The 20,821-nt window shown below is 36.7% G+C and overlaps 1 protein-coding gene across 7 annotated transcripts in view; it reads right to left on the bottom strand.

Annotated features, from left to right (window-relative positions):
- MSH3 (mutS homolog 3) overlaps positions 1–20,821 on the bottom strand; it is a 190,936-nt gene that overhangs the window by 118,068 nt on the left and 52,047 nt on the right. For all 7 annotated transcript variants that reach the window (XR_007152176.1, XM_047858749.1, XM_047858760.1 and 4 more), the window contains exons 9-10: positions 11,718–11,830; positions 8,750–8,864 (exon numbers count right to left, since the gene is read on the bottom strand). Coding sequence is in view for 6 of the 7 variants with exons in the window: in XM_047858749.1 (XP_047714705.1) it covers positions 8,750–8,864; positions 11,718–11,830 (228 nt within the window). In the remaining variant the exon portion in view is untranslated. The remainder of the gene's footprint in view (positions 1–8,749; positions 8,865–11,717; positions 11,831–20,821) is intronic.

Below are 20,821 nucleotides of genomic sequence, written 5' to 3'. Positions count from 1 at the left end.
ATGTTTACTGATTTATTTTGAGGGAGAGAGACAGTAAGCAGGGGAGGGGCAGAGAGAGTGGGAGAGAGAGAATCCCAAGCAGGCTCCATGCTCAGCATGGAGCCTAATGTGGGGCCCAATCTTCCTGAACCATGAGATCATGACCTGAGGTGAAACCAAGAGTCAGACGCTTAACTGACTGAGCCACCCAGGCGCCCCTACAGGACTGCTTTTGTGCCCTATTGCTAAAAAGTATATATGCATGAGAGAATTGGGTTTGGACTAACCCACAGCCTAGTACAAAGAGCACTGGGGGGAGGAGGCTTAGAGTCTTCACCTATATTTTTACTGGATATAATTACTGGATACTCATAATACCAAAATGAACCCAATAAACTGAACAACCAAAGCAACTTAATTTAGCTCACAAAACCAGACCTTTAGAGAAACAGTATATGTTCTTTTATTAATTGGCAGTATTAATGAGTTGTGCATACAGTTTTTTGTTTTGCTTTAGTTTTTTTCCCTTATTGAACAAGTCCCCTAAATTTCAAAGTAGACACAGTGAGAAGCAAGGAGTTTATTTGAAACCGATGTCTGTATTTATTCTAATAAAAGAGATCAACCACTGGGCAATATTAAATTGGAATGATTCCTATGAAACAGTAATTACTAAGCAACATAAAAACCTAATAGGCTTTTGGGTTTCCCATATGTTTGTTTGATAATGTATTTTGGAGGTGGGCTCTTCTTTCCAAATACAAAAGAAATTTCCTCCTGTCAGTGCCTATTTCCACTAGAATTATATATATTTTTGAACTCAGGGTTTTATCTGCCAGCATCCTTAGGAATTCAACATCGATCATCGATAGGATCATCGATATGAAATAATCAAGCAATTCTAAATTATTTATCCTTTTGGAAAAAGTCAAATTTTATGTGCTTTGAAATGAACCCCATCAACAATGCCTGGCTAGAATTCATGTTGTGTGAACCTGGATAAAAATCCAGGTAAGTAACATGGGAAAATACTTCATTAATATTTCAGACAACAAAAAAAACAAAGGATGCTTCTTTCCCCCTTAAGTTTTATAATGGGAGGAAAATGTCCTTGCTGAAAATTTGCCAGAGTAATTTAAGATTCTGTGTCACCCCTACCCCAGTTTTTTCAAAAAATGAAAACCAATCTTTCTGATTTAGAGTAAGTTAAAGGTACACATATTATCTCAAAGCCCAATCCCTTACAAAGATCCTATTCAAATATAATTTGAAACTTGAAACAAACAAACAAAAACAACCAACCCCTACCATTACCTATAAAATGGTGGAATAGTGGAAAATAGTTCTCTATGTATAGTTTTCATAGTTCATACATTCACCGTGTGTCTAATCTTTTCATTAACTTACTTATTATAAAACTTCAGTTTTATTGTAGAATCACTTCAAGTTGATTTGTAATTAACAAAATGAATATCTTTACATTCCTAAAAGATGCCAAGTACATTAGAGAGGAAAATAATAAGAAAGGTATATAAAAGGGCCCCAAGTGATTCTTTAGGATAATACACAGGACACTGAATATAGCCATATTCACAGCTATTAATAATAACAGTGAAAGGACACAAAACAAAATTAAAAAAAGTTAAAGACACATAAGACAAAGTCTGGAGGAAACTAAGGGCAAGCTTCCAAAAGTCTTCTCCTGGTGGAGTCACACAGGATGTGTTTAATTTCCCCAGCACTGAGTTATGATGATATGTGTGAAATGGCCACCAGAGAAGCACATTAGAGACTCAGCACCTGGGGTTTACACTGGAAGCTGGTCACATAGGCATCTTTTCCCTTACATGTACCAAAATTCCAGCTCCCAGAAACAAGCAAGTAGTTAGCATAAACCAAGTTCTTTTCACAGTTTAGGGAGAGTGAGCCATTCATATCAGAGAACGCTGGAAAATTTCCCAGATGCCAGTTAAGGGTCAAGCTCACAAGTAGGTCTTCCAAGTTGTCTCATCAGGTCTGCTATGTTAACCATTATGTGCACATCTCTCTTTTCAAGTCTATTTCTCTTCAAGTAAATGTGTTATGTTTATTCACTTTAGTGTTCCTTCTAGTTTACTCTTCACTCCTAAATTGATCTTATTCTTTAATACACAGATCATTCTTAAATCCTATCATCTCATTTCAAAGCTTTCCTATTTCTCATTTGTTCTTTCACATCTAGTATCATTTTCTTATCTACTAGCTAGTATCACTGTATTTTGAAGTAGCAGGTTATAGTTTTTATTTCATTTGTGGGCATCTTTCTGGCACACATTCATTTTCTGTAAGGATGCTATGTGGCTCTTTATTCTGTTTCTTCTTATAAACATTTTGTTTAAGATTTGAATTTGGTTCTTTTTCTATTTTTAATTTTTAAGTTGGTTATCTTTTTAATGTTTGTTTATTTTTGAGAGAGTCCGAGCACGAGCAGGGGAGGGACAGAGAGAGAGGGAGACACAGAATCTGCAGCAGGCTCCAGGCTCTCAGCTGTCAGTGCAGAGCCCAACAAGGGGTTCGAACTCATGAACCGTGAGATCATGACCTGAGATGAAATCGGACACTTAACTGATTGAGCCACCCAGCATACCACTATTTTTATTTTTTAAGTGAAATCATTTTTCTGGAAGTTTTAGAACAGAGGAATCGTTTAGGATAGCTGTGCAATTTCACACATCTCCCTCTTCTGTCGTTAATGTGTGATGTTCAAAAATGGCACCTGACTTTTGCTTTCATTCAAAAAGATTAAATGCGTGAGAATTATCCTTTAACCTTAAACAATTAAAAACCTGGACAATTTTATAGTTTTAAAAGACTGTTTTCAGCTATTAGACATCAGACAGCACAGAACCGTGATCCCAGAGACAAGAAAAACAAATGAGGTAAACATTATGAGTGACTTTTTGCAGAGAACAAGAGAACTAGAATTTGTAAGACAGAAAGCCAGAGATGACAGAGATGCACACAGAAAGAGCTCCTAAGATCTGCAAAAGGGTCCGCTCAGGTCTCTGCCCAAGTACTCATCCTTAAATGTGTGGGGGGACCTCCATGAGGTCAAGGAAAGAACCACAAGAAAACACTAGGTCAAACATTGACCAGGGTTTACACAGGGCTTACAATAGTTTGCTCTCTGACCAACTAGGGTGGAAATACCTCAAAATACCTGGGGCACTGGGTGGAAGCCTCAGAAGAGTACTGCTTTAGGAGTGGGAATAAAATAGACGCAGACAAGGATTTCCCAATTTTGGTACTAATAACATTTAAATATATATGTGTATATGTGTTACACTGAGATATAATTCACATACCACACCATTTATTTGGAGTATGCAATTCAATGGTTTTTAAGTATATTAACAGTTAGATTGTGCAACCATCATCATTATGTAATTTCATAATGCATTTGTTAAATGCATTAAGTATTGTATTCTTTTTTTATGCTAATATAAATGAAATTATTTCATTTTTAGATTCTTCATTGCAAGGTTACAGATATACAGTTATATAGGTATACAGTTAATTTGGGTATATTGATCTCATATCCTGCAACCTCCTGAACTCATTTTATACGCTTTAATATTTTTTGTGGATTCTTTAGGATTTCTATACAGAATTTCATGTTAACTGCAATAGCAGACAGTTTTACTTCTTCCTGTACAATTTGGATGCCTTTTATTTCATTTTCTTGCCTAACTGCCATGGCTACACTTTCTAGGACAATACTCAATAAAAGTGAGAAAACACTGCCTCTTCCTATTCCTGTTCTTGGGGCGGGGTGGGGGTTAGCATTCATTCTTTCTCCCATTGAGTATGATACGAGGTTCTGAGCTTTTCATTCAGCTTGAGGAAGTTCCTTTCTAGTTCTGGTTTGTGGATGTTTCTATTCATGAAGGGGAGTTTTAATTGTCTGTTGAGATGATCCTGTAGTTTTTATCTCTTATTATACTGACACGGTACAGAACGTTAATTTTCCATTTGTTAGACCAAACCTATAGTCCTAGAATAAATCCCATAGTCATGATGTATAATCCTTTATTTTGCTGGATTCCATTTGCTTGTATTTTTTTGAAGATTTTCATGTCCATATTCATGTTGGTCTATAGTTTCTTCTTTTATGGTATCTTTATCTGGTTTTTGGACTGTTGAATTTAGGGCTAAATAAGTATTTTCTACAGAGGAATATCCTGTCCATTTTAGGATATTCAGCCACATCTCTGGTCTCTACCCATTAGAGGTCATTAAAATAATTGTAAAATTCATTTTCACTAGTAAAAGTAAACACTCTACATTACCATTCTGTTATAAGAAGTTTTCTAAGAAAAAGCTGTTACAGTTCACCTGGGGTGGATTTTCTCATTCTTTCCTAAATTTCCAAAAACTATGTGAAGTTCTGACCATACCAATCTTAATAAAAGTCATCTGAAAAGACAAAAGCACTCATTTCCAAAATTAACAAAAATGCCAATTCCTTTACAATTTCATCAATTTGGGAATCCAACCTGGGAGTCTGTCATAATGACTAATATCCCTCATATTCTATTTATTCTATTATACTATTTTGCTCTGGACAAAGCTATTTAAACTCTCAAAACAAACTGGAACCTCAAAAAAAATTCTTTTCAATGTTTTTAATGTTTCTTTATTTTTGAGAGAGAGAGACACAGTGTGAGTCGGGGAGGGGCGGAGAGAGAGGGAGACACAGAATCCGAAGCAGGCTCCAGGCTTTAAGCTGTCAACACAGAGCCCAATGTGGGCTCAAACTCACAAACCGCAACATCATGACCTAAGCTGAAGTCGGACACCCAACCGACTGAGCCACCCAGCCACCCTGGGAACCTCCAAATTTAACCTATCTAATAAAACCTCACTTAATCCAATTTTTTTTTTATTTTTTTTTTCAACGTTTATTTATTTTTGGGACAGAGAGAGAGCATGAACGGGGGAGGGGCAGAGAGAGAGGGAGACACAGAATCGGAAACTGGCTCCAGGCTCTGAGCCATCAGCCCAGAGCCTGACGTGGGGCTCGAACTCCTGGACCGCGAGATCGTGACCTGGCTGAAGTCAGACGCTTAACCGACTGCGCCACCCAGGCGCCCCTCACTTAATCCAATTTTAAGAATACCTAAAATGACATATTTTCTCTAATATCCTAAATTTCTATTGTAAAGGCACAAAATAAATGCATATCAAAATTTTTATGAAATATGCCAGTTTTTATGAAAGCATTTGCAATACAAGGAAAATAAAAACTTCCCCATTAACACAGCTCTTGAAGTAAATATAATAGTATCTTATGCTGCTGAACTGTTTTTTAAATTTTTTGTAAATGTTTAATTAATTTTGAAAGAGATTGAGAGTGTGAGTGAGGGAGGGACAGAAAGAGGTAGACACAGAATCCGAAGAAGGCTCCAGGTTCTGAGCTGTCAGCACAGAGCCCAACCCGGGGCTCGAACCCATGAACTGCGGGATCATGACCTGAGCTGGGATCGGACGCTTAACTGACTGAGCCACCCAGGCGTCCCCCATTATGCTGCTGAACTTTTAAAGTAATAGAACTGAATTCTCAATACACAAGAACATTCATGTTTTCCAAAGTAATTACCTTGAGAGGTTACATTCTTTTTCCAAAATGTAAGTGTGGAATCACTCTTCTGGAATTATCTTCAAAGTTCAATCACATGCCATCTATATAACATCATCATTCATATTTCACATTTAAGCAAAACAATAGTACCAGTTTGCCAATGACATTTTGGCAATTTCCAATCAAAACCACACTCACAGGATGAATTCCTTCCTTCTTTCTTTTTCTTCCATTAATCCTGTATTTACTGATTGCCTACTTGGTGCTGGGCATATTCTGAGTGATTGAAATTTATACCATATGAGGGCTTAACATTCTGGATCTCCATTTTTCTTGTTTTTGGCTCTATGGCATTGAGAGGAGGGGATCACCCAACTACCAGATTAGACACATACTAAGTCATCAGCAGATTCAGTTTCCTGACCAAGGCCCAACGCCACCACCAAATACAAAATGAAAAGAGTTCAGCTTCATGTAACTTATCAAGTTAGATGATTTAAAAATAAACTAATTTAACTTCAATATGAATAAACACGTTTTACTATTTAGTATTATTCTTACTTTGACTTGAAACTAAAGAGGACATGATAATGTTTTAGACCCAAATATATCTACCTCTAAATACATCAGAGCCTGACTTAATTTAATTTAAATTTAATTTAATTTTAAAAAGGCACAGAGGGGTGCCCGGGTGGCTCAGTTGGTTAAGCGTCTGACTCCGGCTCAGGTCATGATCCCATGGTTCGTGGGTTTGAGCCCCGGGTCGGGCTCTGTGCTGACAGCTCAGAGCCTGGAGCCTGCTTCAGATTCTGTGTCTCCCCCTCTCTTGCCCTTCTCTTGCTCATGCTCTGTCTCCCTCTATCTCAAAAATAAATAAAAACATTAAAAAAATTTTTTTAAATAAATAAATAAATAGAAAGGCAGGGAGGTGGTGGCTGGGTGGCTCAGTCAGTTTAGCGTCCCACTTCGGCTCAGGTCATGATCTCACGGTTCTTGAGTTCGAGCCCTGAGTTGGACTCTGTGCTGACAGCCGAGAGCCTGGAGCCTGCTTTGGATTCTGTGTCTCCCTCTCTCTCTGCCCCTCCCTTGTTCATGCTCTGTCTCTCTCTCTCTCTCAAAAATAAATAATAAACATTAAAAAAAATTGTTTTTAAAGTCAGTTTCTTTATTCCAAAATTAATACTTCATTGCTTGGTGATATAGGCATAGAAACAAGTCTTAATGGGCAAGTTATCAGTCACTAATTCTACCTCATTTAGAGGGGCTCTCTATCTTGAGGAAGTCAAATGGTAGGTAGTTTGCCATCCTTTCATTACAGGGATCCAGCACAGTCAACTGTATGGATCAATCTCTGCCATAAGTCTCCTATCACTGGAGCTTAATGTGGAACCCAATAAGGTGTTAATACCAGGCTCATACTCTTTAACAAAACAGTTCAGCCATAGTAAAAGATATACAGATTAATAATACAGTACTCAGGCTAAAAAATAAAACACCAGTTAGAACTCCCCTGTGCCATTTCCCCGACCAACCTTTATTGCTTCCCCTCCTTCCCCAATAGAAGAAGAAATCACTCTTCTGAATTTGTTGTTCATCACTTCCATGTATGTCTTTGTACCTTCCCTATATACCTGTGTATACTTTTTAATTTTTTTTTTTTTTTTGAGAGAGAATGAGTGCGTGCATAAGCAGAGGAGGAGCAGAGAGACATGGAGAGAGAGACTCCCAAGCAGGAAGCCTGATGTGCAGCTCGATCTCACAAATGGTGAGATCGTGATCTGAGTCGAAATCAAGTCAGATGCTTAACCGACTGAGCCACGCAGGCACCCCATACACATGCGTGTATTCTTAACTAATATTCCTAAGCACTACTTCAGTTGTGACTTTTTTACATGTTTCTAACTTCATATAATAGTATGTACTATATGTCCTTCAGCAATTTGATTTTTGGCTCAATATAATGGTAACACAATTTTTTGAATACTGGTATGTGTAACTCCAGTCCATTTATTTTCATTGCTGTATAACACCACACTGCATGAATATAACATAATAAATCCACTCTCCTGTTGATGGACATTTAGACTGATTTTAAAAAGGACAAAACGCTTTCAGAGAAATGATATTCTGTTCTATCCTAAATACTACGTAGAACACACACCAAAAAAGACGTTACAAAAAGATTCCCAAGGGACATGCCTTTCTCCCATCCTCCCCAACAACCAAATCAGGACGACCTCTTTGTACCCCACTTCATACTCGGCCATTTTATTGAGGTAGCTCCTATTTGCCCACCCACCTCTGCAGAACAGGAAGAAGCTTACTTATCAAGGATCAAAATGATAAAGGGTAATTCTTCACAAAGCCAAAAACAAGGGGCTGCTGAAAGTGAAATACAGAAAGGCAAGAAAATGATCCCACTACCTGTTTTTATTCCACTGGTTTTTAGACTATTATCTTCCTAGCATGTCAACTGCCAGTTTTTAAATCTCTGAACTCTACAAAGTTAATCACTCTTTTAAAAAGCTATGTTAGTATCTATCCTCTTTATCTCCAACTTTATGATCTATGGAGAACTGAAACTAAGAATAAGAAAGGCAGTGAAGTTTTATGAATGTTTTTTAATACCACTTCTTAATTCTACTTAATACTACTTACCAATTAACTGTGCTTTAGAATTCAGTATATTAAAAAGCTACATGAATACAAATTGACAAAATTCTTACGGATATTTTTATATTAATTAATATGTTTCACCAATAGTACCCATATAGGTCATCCTTGCCCCTAAACAGAATATTCTATCAATAGTAGCTGAACTTCTCTGAGTACCATACTTACCACATTCAATTTAAGAAATACTTTTATACACTGAAATACGGAGAGACTGAATCACACTCTAACGCTGGACATATTATGGTTTAATGACGACATACAGTAGAAAACAGAAGATGACTTTTTGTCAGTCAATAATCAAAGAAAAGTCAATAATGTAAAACTTCCCAGATGCTCTTACTTCCAAATGAATCCACATGAACTTCAAGCCAAAAGAATTTTAAAAAGGAATTTTTCTTAAAGAAAATGTTTTTAATAAAACTCTACCCCCTTTGTTTTTTTGTTTTGTTTTGTTTAGCTTTAAAAACTACTTACTTGGGTTTGGAAAGCACCTTTTCCAAGTTAAATTCTTTGAGGTATCTTATTATAGCAGCCAAAGAGCAAATCACAGTCTTCTCCAAGTTAATGATGCCAGAAAAACTTTGAGAACCTAAAAAAAACCAGAATATAGACTTTCATTAAAATTATTGTTCACCATTGTTAGAAATAAACTTTAAGTTAAGTGAAATTCAGCTTATGGTTATTGAAATGATAATTTAGACAATACTTCCTAAAACTGCCCTTTGGAAAAATGTTAGAAGATTACAAATACCTAGGTCATGGAAAAACAGGCATTTTGATAGTGAAATAAGCCTTTTCTGGAGAGCAACTGAGCAATTGAGCAACTTTTTCAAAATATTAAAATGCCCATCCCCTTTGACCCAGAAATACTCTAAAATGCTTGTCAGAGATGTATTTACAAGGAAGTGAGCTGAAAAATCTTTTGTAATAGTGAAATCTAGAGACAACTTAACTGAACATCAATAAGGTAATAGTTAAATAAATTTTGATAAGTCCAGATTATTATGCATCTACCAATAAGAATGACTTACAACTATCTATAAAGGCACAGAAAACTATCCATAATATATTGCTGAGTGAAGGGGGGAAAAGTTGTACAATTATTCTCATCTCTCAGCAGGAATACTGCTTACCATCTGGTCTCCCAGCTTCATCCCTGTGCCTTACAGGGTATTATTCTCAACAGAGCAGCCAAAAGAATCCTTTTTAAAATGTACAGCAGACCATTAGACTCCTTTGCTTATAAAAATCCTCCAACATGAGAGAAGCAGCTCAACCCCTTACAGAGGTCTGGAGGTGAATAACGCCCCACAACTTGCCTTCCACCTCCTTTATTCTCTTCCTTAGTTACTCTGTTCTAGCACCCAGGCTCCGTCTTATTCCTTAAACATAACGGGTACCTGAGATATGCTGTACTTACTGTTGTCTCTGCCTGAAACACTGTTCCTTCACATGTCCATATGGCTTTACCCCTAAACTCCTTAATCTTTGCTCAAATCTTTGTTTAAGTGCCATTTTCTCAGTGAGGCCTTACTTCATCACCCTATTCAAGTTCACCCTCCTCCATGTGCTATTTTCTTTGTTAACACTTACCACCTTCAAACACACTAACTTAATTTATTGTACGTATCCGCCCTTAGAATGTGAACTCCAGAAGGGCAGGAATTTTTGTCTGTTTTATTCCTTATTGTATGTGTGATGCTTCACAAAATAGGCCATCAATAAAAATTAGTTAAAAGAATAAATCCCGGGGCGCCTGGGTGGCGCAGTCGGTTAAGCGTCCGACTTCAGCCAGGTCACGATCTCGCGGTCCGTGAGTTCGAGCCCCGCGTCGGGCTCTGGGCTGATGGCTCAGAGCCTGGAGCCAGTTTCCGATTCTGTGTCTCCCTCTCTCTCTGCCCCTCCCCCGTTCATGCTCTGTCTCCCTCTGTCCCAAAAATAAATAAATGTTGAAAAAAAAAAAAAATTAAAAGAATAAATCCAGGTTAGATTAAATATACAGAATTATGCACATATAGTTATATGTGTAGATTTGTACATAGAAAACTTCTTAAAGATTTGAGGGGAGGGACTTTTACTTTTTTCTTTATGCACGACTATGTTTGGACTTTTTTTCCAATAGCCATTTGCTACTTTCAGAAATAAAAAAACATTACAAAATATCCTCTACAAATCAGTAATACCAAATACATTAATTCCAATTGTGGCTTTTTATAAAACAAAGGTATAAATAAAGAGTTAACGAAACTCTTCCACCTTCTGAGAATTTCATCTTTTAACTTTCTATCTCTAGTCCCCAGGATATCTGATAAATTAGATAACGTGCCAGTGTATTCTGAGGTAACACTGCATGTGGTTAACAATGACCTGAAACCAGTAAATGGCATCTGGACTAAGAAGAATTACTGATTCTACAATTTGGGTCTTCTCTGAGTATACTGACTCTGAAGTTGGCACTGTATGAGGCTTCTAAACCTGGGAAGATCCTGATGAGTGTCTCCTGCCTCTGCAGCTGAGCTGTCACTCAAAGGGATGGGACAGTAGCATGACTTCAGCCCTCAGTGACCCTATGCACAGCTATAAACCCTGTGCGGGGCTATTCCTACTAAGAGGAGCAAGTGCCCTATTAGCAAGCTGGGTTTCCTCTCTCCCACCCTTCCAAGTGAATCTGATGCCAAAAGTGGCTTATGGTAGGCCTGGGACTTAGTCCTGTCTTTACTTGAGCATAAGACAACAATCCCTTGTGATAATACAGACTGTGTCAGAAGTGGGTTACCCTCATAGACACTCAGTTCAATCTGGCACCAAGAGATTAAAGGAGATGGGCAGAGAAATGCTAACAAGACACTGGTGTCTGTAGGAGGGCCAAGGGGAGACTGGTCTATCTATGGTCTAATGGTAACAGTCCTATAGCATGTGATAGGATATAAAAATGAACCTTAACAGAAGTTGGACTAGCAGGAAGGAGAGGTACAGACCAAATCAAGCAATGATACCTGGCGAGGACAGGTGAATTAAACAAATAATGGTTACTTAACATATTAAGACCCTGTCATTAATGTTCTGGTATTTAAATTCTGGCAATCAATCTAACAGGAGATTAACCAAATCAGGAGATTTAACCAAATACTCTGCAAAACTGCAAGGAAAATAACGGGCTATTTTTTAAGAGAAGCAAAAAGGAAGGGTGATCAGTAATACCTTACACTCCAATGAATCTGTCAAAAACATGAAGTTACTAAACAGTCATAACTACAAAGGAAGAAGCTGCAGGGGGTGTTTTGATGAGTGCAAGAACAGTGAACACCTGCCTCTACTCTTGCCAGTTATTTAGCAGTAACTGCCTAGTTTTCATTAAGTTGAAAATCAAACTCGCACCTTTATCCAAATCTCAACTCAGTTGTATTTGAGGACATTAAGGCTAACACATATCAATATTTACCTTGGATGTCAACTACATCTTTTGCATAAAACTCTGTAACTGCCTGGAAAGCATGGCTGTATTCAAAATACACGTTATCCATCCTTTCTACTCGAATTCTGTCATCCCGCACACTGAAAGAAAAAAATGAAAACTTCAAAGATAATTATTCGTAATTGGAACTATCTGTATTTAGGCCTTGGCCTGACCAAAAAAAGAAATTCATTCTTTATTCCTTCCTAAGTTGAAAAAAACAGAAAGATCTAAAGTTTCCCTGTTAAAAGGTCTCATTTCATAAAATATAATTACCACTTTTACCACTGGTATTTTATATCAAGTAGTACACTGGGATTATCAAGAACCCATTGAATTTGAGGTCAATTACTTTAATAAATACAAAAGGGAGAAAAATGGAAAAGCATCATTTTAATTTAATTGCACCATTTGTTTAAATACTCTACCAATTAAATACATCATCAAGTAATTCTTTCTTTGAAATGGCATCTTTGTCTGGTTGGCTTTTTGCTAAGTCTGTTTCTACCACACTCACCATTCAAACACAGTAAATTCTCCCTAGGTCAACTCTGTCTTCATTTAAAGTGCTTCTATAGTCTCTGTAAAATTCTGTGCACACATGCGTGTCTAAGATTATGTGAGTACATAAAACCGTATCATCCATGCTGACTAGTACATTTTCTTTCTCTTCTGTGGCACAGAGCTCCCCATTCCCCCCCTCCTCTCCTCCTTCCCTTGTCACCTCACTACCAACCAATGTTAACAGCCTAGAGTGAAACTTAATTTTATTTCATGTTCATATGCTCAAACACAAGCATATATCATATACATTCATACTCAAATGTGTCCTTGTTTTATAAAAATGGGATGACTTCACACAAGCTCTGTGTATTATTTCATAAGCATTAACTCTTGGAAATTTCTCCACATAAAGTGACCTAGCAACAGCTAATTGTTTGTAATGCCTGAAAAATACTTCATAGTATGTAAAAGTCATAACTTATTCACCAATTTCTTTTATTATTGGATATTCACTTGATGTTAACATTTGTCACATGTTGCTTTAGAACATTTTATCTAAAATGGTGCAGCCGCTCTGGAAAACAGTGTGGAGGTTCCTCAAAAAATTAAAAGTAGATCTATCCTATGACCCAGAAATAGCACTGCTAAAAACTTACCCAAGAGATACAGGAGTGCTAATGCATAGGGGCACTTGTACCCCAATGTTTATAGCAGCACTTTCAACAATAGCCAAATGATGGAAAGAGCCTAAATGTCCATCAACTGATGAACGGATAAAGAAGATGTGGTTTATATATACAATGGAATACTACTTGGCAATGAGAAAGAATAAAATATGGCCCTTTGCAGCACTGTGGATGGAACTGGAGAGTATTATGCTAAGTGAAATAAGTCAGGCAGAGAGAGACAGATACCATTATGTTTTCACTCATATGTGGATCCTGGAAAACTCAACAGAAGACCAGGGAGAAGGGGAAGGGGGGGAAGAGGGAAAAAGAAAGTTACAGAGAGGGAAGGAGGCAAACCATAGGAGACTCTTAAATACTGAGAACTGAGGGTTGATGGGGGGTGGGGAAGAGGGGAAAATGGGTGACAGGCATTGAGGAAGGCACTGTTGGGATGGTGTTGTATGAAGACCAATTTGACAATAAATTAAATATTAAAAAATAAATAAAATAGGAAATAAAACAGAAAAAAAAACAAAAAATAAAAAATAATAAAAATAATAAAATAAAAATAAAAATTTAAGTAATAAAAAAATGTAAATTCACATTGATGGGTATGTCAAAGGGGCACCAGGAGTCAATTGAAAGAACTACCAATGGCCAAAGCTGAAATATTTGAGCAGCTTAATAAATAATGTACTATAAGATTTTAGCCCAAAGTATAAAATAAATATTCCATGAGTCCAATAAATAAATAAATAAATAAATAAATAAAACACCCATTTTGACTTTAAAAAAAGAAAATACTATGTTAAATAAATAAGCAAACAAACAGCACACACTCCTCCTCAGTCACATTCATCTCACTACCATCTGAAAAAGTAAACACTATCTTTAATTTGGTGTATATTAGTACCACATAGGTTTTTAGACTTTGCAATATACCTTAGCATCTTTATACAATATGTTGTTTTACTTCATGTGGTAAATTTTACTTAAGTGGTACTTTATTTCACCTATCCTTCTATAAATTGCTTTTACATTCAGCATTATAAAATTTATACATGAAGCCAGACAAATCTCTCTTAATTTTTAACTACTTCTAAGTATTCCATTATTTCTTATATTTTCTAGTGAATTTTTAAGGTTTGCTTTTCAAATTAAGTTCACCTGAATTTATTTGGGGGGATGGTATAAAGTTAGAAACACAGTTTGATTTTCCATATGATCATTCATTAATGTTCAAAGCACTGTTTATAAAACATTCTGTCTTTTTCTACCACTTCATAATGTTGCATCCAATAAATATCATATTTCTATATACGTGTGACCCTGTTACTGGCTTCTCTATCCTGTTCCACCATTCTTTTTATATATCTCTGTATCAGGACCACAGTACCTTTATTTCCATGGCGTGGTATCAGTATCTGTGGCACGGCCCCTAGACCTTGCTTTTCAAGATTGCCTTGACTACTCATAGTCCTCTGATTTTCTTTATAAATTTCAGGTTCATCTTGCCACGTTTCACAAAAACCTTATTAGGATTTTGAATGGATACACAATGAATTAATTTAGAAGTATCTTAACAAATCGAGATATCCCACTGTTAAAGACAGTACAATTTCTCTATCTCTTTTATACATAACAATAATGTTATGTAATTTTCTCCATGTTTTATATTCTTTGGTTGTGCTCCTAGGTGTATTACAGGTTAATACTACTGTGAAGGGAAACATATTTAGTAGAGAGCTATGACGGTATACAAAACCTATCAATTTTTGTACATAGTAACTACTGAATACTCCAATTTATTTTCTTGTATTGTCTATGTATGCATCAATATCACCTGGAAAAAAAAACGTTTTTTTTTTTTAGCCTCTCCCTTATAATTTCTAATCTTCTTTTCTTTTTCCTATCGCATTACACTACTGGCTAAGACCCTCAGGCTGTGTTGAACAAAGGTAATGCTAACACGCATCCTTTGTCTTCTTGCTGACAATAATAGGAATCCTTCTAAAGTTTCACTCTTAAGTACAATACTTGCTACAAGTTTTTGAATAAATGACTTATTGGCTTAAGATTTGGTAAGTTTCCCAGTTTGGGGAAAAAATGTTTCATCATAAAGGATTATTGAGTCTTAACCTAATGCTCTTTCTACATGTGTTAAAATAATCACATGGCTTATCTCACTTAATTTCTTAATATATTATTCATATTTTCTAATGCTGAATAATTCTTGTCATGATGTTCTGTGCTACTTAAGTAAAGTTATAAACCTGATTTCTTACTGGGTTTTTTTTCCCCCAGAAAATCTGTGCCAGCATACCTAGCTCCAAAAGCTTTTTCTGTTCTACTACAAGACTAGGCAAGCATAAGCTGATCCAGGAAGAACTCTAAGAGGGAGGATTTTCTCCCATCTGTGGTGCTGAAGAAGGATTTTTTTTCACCTTAATCCACTGGATAGAGAGTATCAGACTAACTTTAACAAATCTCTTATCAATTTTTATCTTCCTGTAGACTCCCTTAATACCTGGATTTTTAGAAGCCTGTAGTAAAGGTATTATTTAGGAACTCAAAAAACAGTGAATGACCTTACATGAGCTCCACAGTGATTTTGTACAAATTCCTAGAATGAACGCAAGAGGCAGCTGGTTACTCAATTACTGTTCTAATTAACGTTTTGTTTGATAAGCAGATAAGGATTTAGAAACCCACTAAATTTGATAAAAATGGACTTGTTAGTTATCCTTGAGGCTTTCATGGAAGCATTACAAGAGTGTTAAATTCATCATTCTGCAATCTGTATATTGAACATCTTCATGCAAACATTTTTCCACAAACTGGTTGGAGTTATAAAATCTGTTTTGTCAGATTTCTTAATTGAAGAAAGTTATGGTAAATTTAAATCACTATCTTTGAAACAAATGTCTACTTTAAACACTGTGTACATAATGAGTAATAACCAACCAGAATTTTGTCAAACTAGATTTTAGTAAAACTTCTACATTAAGCACAGAACTGTTGATCTGGATGTCCTCAAACTACAGTCTGTGGAATACCTGCATGAAAATCACCTGCAACACACATTAAAGGCACAGATCCCATACACCAAACGTATTGGATCTGAATTCAGCAGGAAGTTAGGGGAGAAGGGATGTTTTCATTTTCAACAGAGTTTTCAGGATGATTCACAGGCAATCTGCAGACTGGAAACAGTCATCTACATGAGCCACACTGGCAGTCACTGCAAGGCTAGAACACAAAGAGGAAGTGTAAATCTTTTCCAACAACAGTCTAGGTTTCAGCTGCTCTTTTACAGGTGGGTAGTAAGTATCTTTCCACTAAAAAAATTTTAAAGAAATAAACTATGGTCATGTAACTGACCTGAGTCTAAAAAATTATAAAGACACTCTCCCTTTCCCATCCTTTACAGAGGCTGTTTGTGGCCAGGGCATAAGCCTCCTGAATGGAAAGGAAGCTAAATAGAGGCTGTGCTCCTCCCTGGGCCCAGGGTGGTGACTCCCCTTCTATGCTGGATCGGAAGACTATGGTCAAAATAGCAGTCTCAGTCATTACATGGGGTATGCCAAGCTGGACTGTTTTAAATTAAGATTTCTAATTTAAAAAAAATCCTTTTCATATGCAACATGCCTCTCTGTTGCCAAATGTATTGTTTTTGAAAAATTAAATGGTGATAAAACTCTCAATGAGTGTGGAACCCACACTAAAAAAAAAAAAAAGTAACTTCAGACCCAATAATATCTTTTAATGTCAACTTGAACATAAAACTGATGACTCTCTGGTGTTGAATAATAGACCACCTACAAAGATCTTGATCTAATGTTCAACTGTGACCAAACAAATGTCAGCTTACCAATTTTATGATCTATGCTAACTTTAGAAACTATAATTTTTATAGACAAAAAGAGCCTTGTTAAAGGCTGACAATCTGCTATAGGAAAACTCACAAAGCCTCTACTGACAGTATTCTTACTGATAATAAAAATACTGATGGAGTTCCAAGCATCCTGGCTGAATGATTAATTCTCTCCTCTGAGGATAGCATGTAACACAGATCCAGAATGAATAAAACAGACCATGTAACAGAGTTACGATGTCTCTGTATGAGAATTAGTATGAAATTCATTAGTCTTATCACCATTTATAGTAGGGAACTATAGGAAGGCTAAGGGCATTATGTGAAATTAAAATTATAAAGACAACCACTAGCCCTAACAAATATCAGAATCATCCCACAAAAACAAGGACAATAGGCCACATGGTGAAAGTCTTTAAAATATACAAAAATAGAATAAAAACCTAATATCAAATATATCTGCCAAAACAACAAATGTAAATAGGATGAACTCAATTAAAATAGAAGTGATCTCAGATTGGATTACAAAGGGGAAAAAAAATTCTGCTATAATCAGGAGTAAAACTTACAAGAAAGTAATTCAGAAAGGTTAAAAATAAAGGGGATCACCGGAAAAAACTTGCCTAGATGAATAGACTAGTCAAATGCAAATTAAAAAGAAAACATGGGACAAGACTTTATTATCAGGCAAGACAGAATTCAGGACAAAAAGCACTAAATAAGACAAAGACAGGTGCTCCATACTGACAAAAAGGAGATGAAAGAAAGACTTTTCACCCCATTACCTTTCAAATTCTTTTAGATTTTTGAGCCACTAGAATATACTACCTCTTCAAAAAATAAAACTGTTGATTAGAAAAGCGAAAGAAAAGGAAAGAATGGATTACAGAATTTATACAGAAACTCCCAGGAGATGTTCATCCGCTTCCCTGGACTTGAACCCTGGAGTCTGAGTCCAGGGACAGAGTCGCTGGAGCCATCCTGCCACCTTGTGGAACATGAGAGGAAGGTGAACACAAGGAGGTGAGACAAAGAAGAGCTCCTAAATGCAGGCAGGCCTGATTCTAGCCTACTTTCAAGCTTTTCACTTATACGTGCTGATATGTTCACATTCAACTTTAAACATTTTTGGTAAGAACTCACTACAAAATAAGAGATTTCAAACTGAGAAACGGAATCTTTTGCTACTCAGAGAAGGAAGTAGACACTATAACACAGCTTCTAAGAAAGTTGGCAAGTTCTACCCAAGTCCACATGGCCAACAGTGAACTGAGGCAAGGAAGACCTAAAGTTTGATTTTAGCTGGTTAAGTCTGCTTTAGATCAAACCAACAGGCAGGCAGAGTACCCGGAGATTCTGGAGACTAGAAGGACCCTCCTCCCAGCCTTCCTCACCAAGCAGAGGAGATAGAATCTTAGCCAAGGTGCCACTGGGGACTAAAAACTAAAAGCAGATTTAGATCCTCTGCTGGATTAGAGAGTGGAAGTAAACACACCAGGCCCACCCACAAAGGACAGGCGTGATGGGGAATAGAAGGGAGGACTGAGAAGCTCCTCACTCACTATGCAAGCTCCATGAGGCCTCAGGACAGAGGGCCAAACCCCAGGAACTATTCAAGGCCAGCATGCAGGGCTGCTGTGATCTTCGAAAGAAGAAAAGGTAAGTTTTACATTAATGTAAGAAGTCTGTACTAAGAAAATTCATGTCTTTCTAAGACTTTCTCTAGCTTTCTCCAAACTTTTGGTTTTACTTTTTCTTCTTCTATAGTGATTGCTACTTATTTTGTTGTTGTTGTTAAGGTAAAGATGCATCAAAAAAATCTCCAATCTGGGGTGCCTGGGTGGCTCAGTCAGTTGAGCATGCAACTCTTGATTTCGGGTCAGGTCATGATCACGATCTCACGGTCATGAGATGGAAAGCCACTCAGCACTGAGCTGCTTAGGATTCTCTCTCTCTCTCTCTCTCTCTCTCTCTCTCTCTCTCTCTCTCTCTCTCGCTCCCCTTCCCCTACTCGGGTGTGATCTCTCTCTCAAAATGAATAAATGAACTTTAAAAAAATAAATAAAATAAAATGAATTTTAAAAATACATACATTAAAAAAATCTCCAATCTGTCTTGGCAAACCTGACATGAAACTACTTCTCTGCAATGAAGGAGGAAAATAAGAGGATTACAATACTCGAACTTGGGAAACCGAAGGGAAAGGGAAAACGTGAAGGGGAGGAAATGGAGGCAGAAAAAGCCCAAGGGCCTCAAGAAGCCATTCATTTCTGCCCAGGGTCATGACCTTCCAGCTTTTCTTCCCTGACCTTGGAAATCTCTTACAATGAATTCTCTTCAACAACATTTTAAAACCTCCATCCTTTCTTAACTGTCTGCCCATTACAATCTCCACAGACCATACCCCAGACCTCTGTGCACATTCTTATTTAAAAGTTGGGCCAAGACTCACCTTCTCTAAGACGCCTTCCCAGAAGAACCACATGCTAGGAAGGCGTGTGCTTTCTACTAGACACGTGGGACTGTGGTTTGTAAAGTAACAGCTTTAGAAATAAAGCTACCTTGTTTTAAGCACACATGCTTTTTGTTAGAAACTTTATTGCCAGAGACAGAAATACAAACTGTAATATGCATTATAACGGAATGAAAATTTCATGAAATATTAACCAAAATAATAGGTCAACTATGCTATAAAACATTACTCCTTTTTAAGTCCAGAAACAGAGGTGAAGGAAGGGAATGGTTACTTCCTTGTGTGTTTTTCCTGAAAGGTCATGTAACATTGTGGTTGAAAGCATGTGCTTCAGAGCCAGGAAGTCTGGACCAAATGCCAGTTCTGCCATTTACCAGTTATACAACCCTAGACTCAACATCTCTCTGCTCAGTTGCCTCATCCATAAAATCAGTGTTAAAAGAACAGTAGCTCTTTCACAGGGTATTTGTGAAGATTAAATCTGTCAGTAAATAGAAAGCACTTAGAATAGTGTCTAAAACATATTGTTAGCTATTGCTATTATTATTACTATTATTACCACTACTTAAGAATAAAAGAAAGTAGTCACATACTCAAAAGAAAAGGGGAAAAAGAGAGAGAGCTTTAGAATAGGTGTAACTGGAGGAGACAGGAAAAGGAAAAAGACATGTCAGCAATAAGGAGTATTTCCAGTAGCTACCAAGATAGGTCTCCAATAGCACCTTTTCCACCCCAACAGAACAAGGGTGAAGGGAGGAAAAGCTAATGGGTGATTTCAGAAATCACTGCACCCCTTCCATACGATCTCACCTATTTCTGATACTTGAAAGTTCCTTAAACAGACACAAAGCATTTTCATTTCACAAGTAGAAACAAAAGTTACTCAGTAGTCACTTAAATAGCAGTCTTAAAAAAAACATGAGAGAACAAAAAGATATAGAAAGGCTAACCTATACTAACATCCTTTTTTAAAGTTAAACACAAGGAAAATTAAAAACAAAAGCAGCTAAGCTCTAAAATTGACTACTTAAGACTGTACTTATTGTGTAGTCTTTATTTTTGTGTGTTCCTGGATGATCCACCAACGCTTTAGCTTAATTTTTCACACACACACACACACACACACACACACACACACGCAGTCATCGATTTTATACTCATCTCTAATTGGGTCTAGTAGGGGCAAATCGGCACAGTGGGCGTCTAGAGCTCCTGTCCCATTCACTCTATGTTTCTAATACATAAATAACATTCGAGACTAAACTTTTTAAAATGACATCCTAGAAACTCAGTGTCTAAAATATCTACTAGAAGAACATAAAAATCCAGGTTACTTTTCAAAGTTAAGCTCAAAGTAAAACCCAACCATAATTCAATGTGGCTAGAAGCGTCTTTTCAACTACCAAAGTGAAAACAACTAGTAATTACATGGAGAAAAAGGAACTTCAATCCCTATACTCCTACTATGCCTAAAAAATTTAATCAAAATATGTAAGAGAGCCAAAAGTTAAAACTATAAAACTTCTAGAAGAAAACATAAGAGAAAAATCTTCATGACCTTCAAGTAGGCAAA

Source organism: Prionailurus viverrinus, chromosome A1 (assembly GCF_022837055.1).
Source record: "Prionailurus viverrinus isolate Anna chromosome A1, UM_Priviv_1.0, whole genome shotgun sequence".
In the NCBI taxonomy this organism is placed as follows: Eukaryota; Metazoa; Chordata; class Mammalia; order Carnivora; family Felidae; genus Prionailurus; species Prionailurus viverrinus.
Note: the sequence above shows the minus strand (reverse complement) of the source record. Positions and strands in the feature narration are given on the sequence as shown.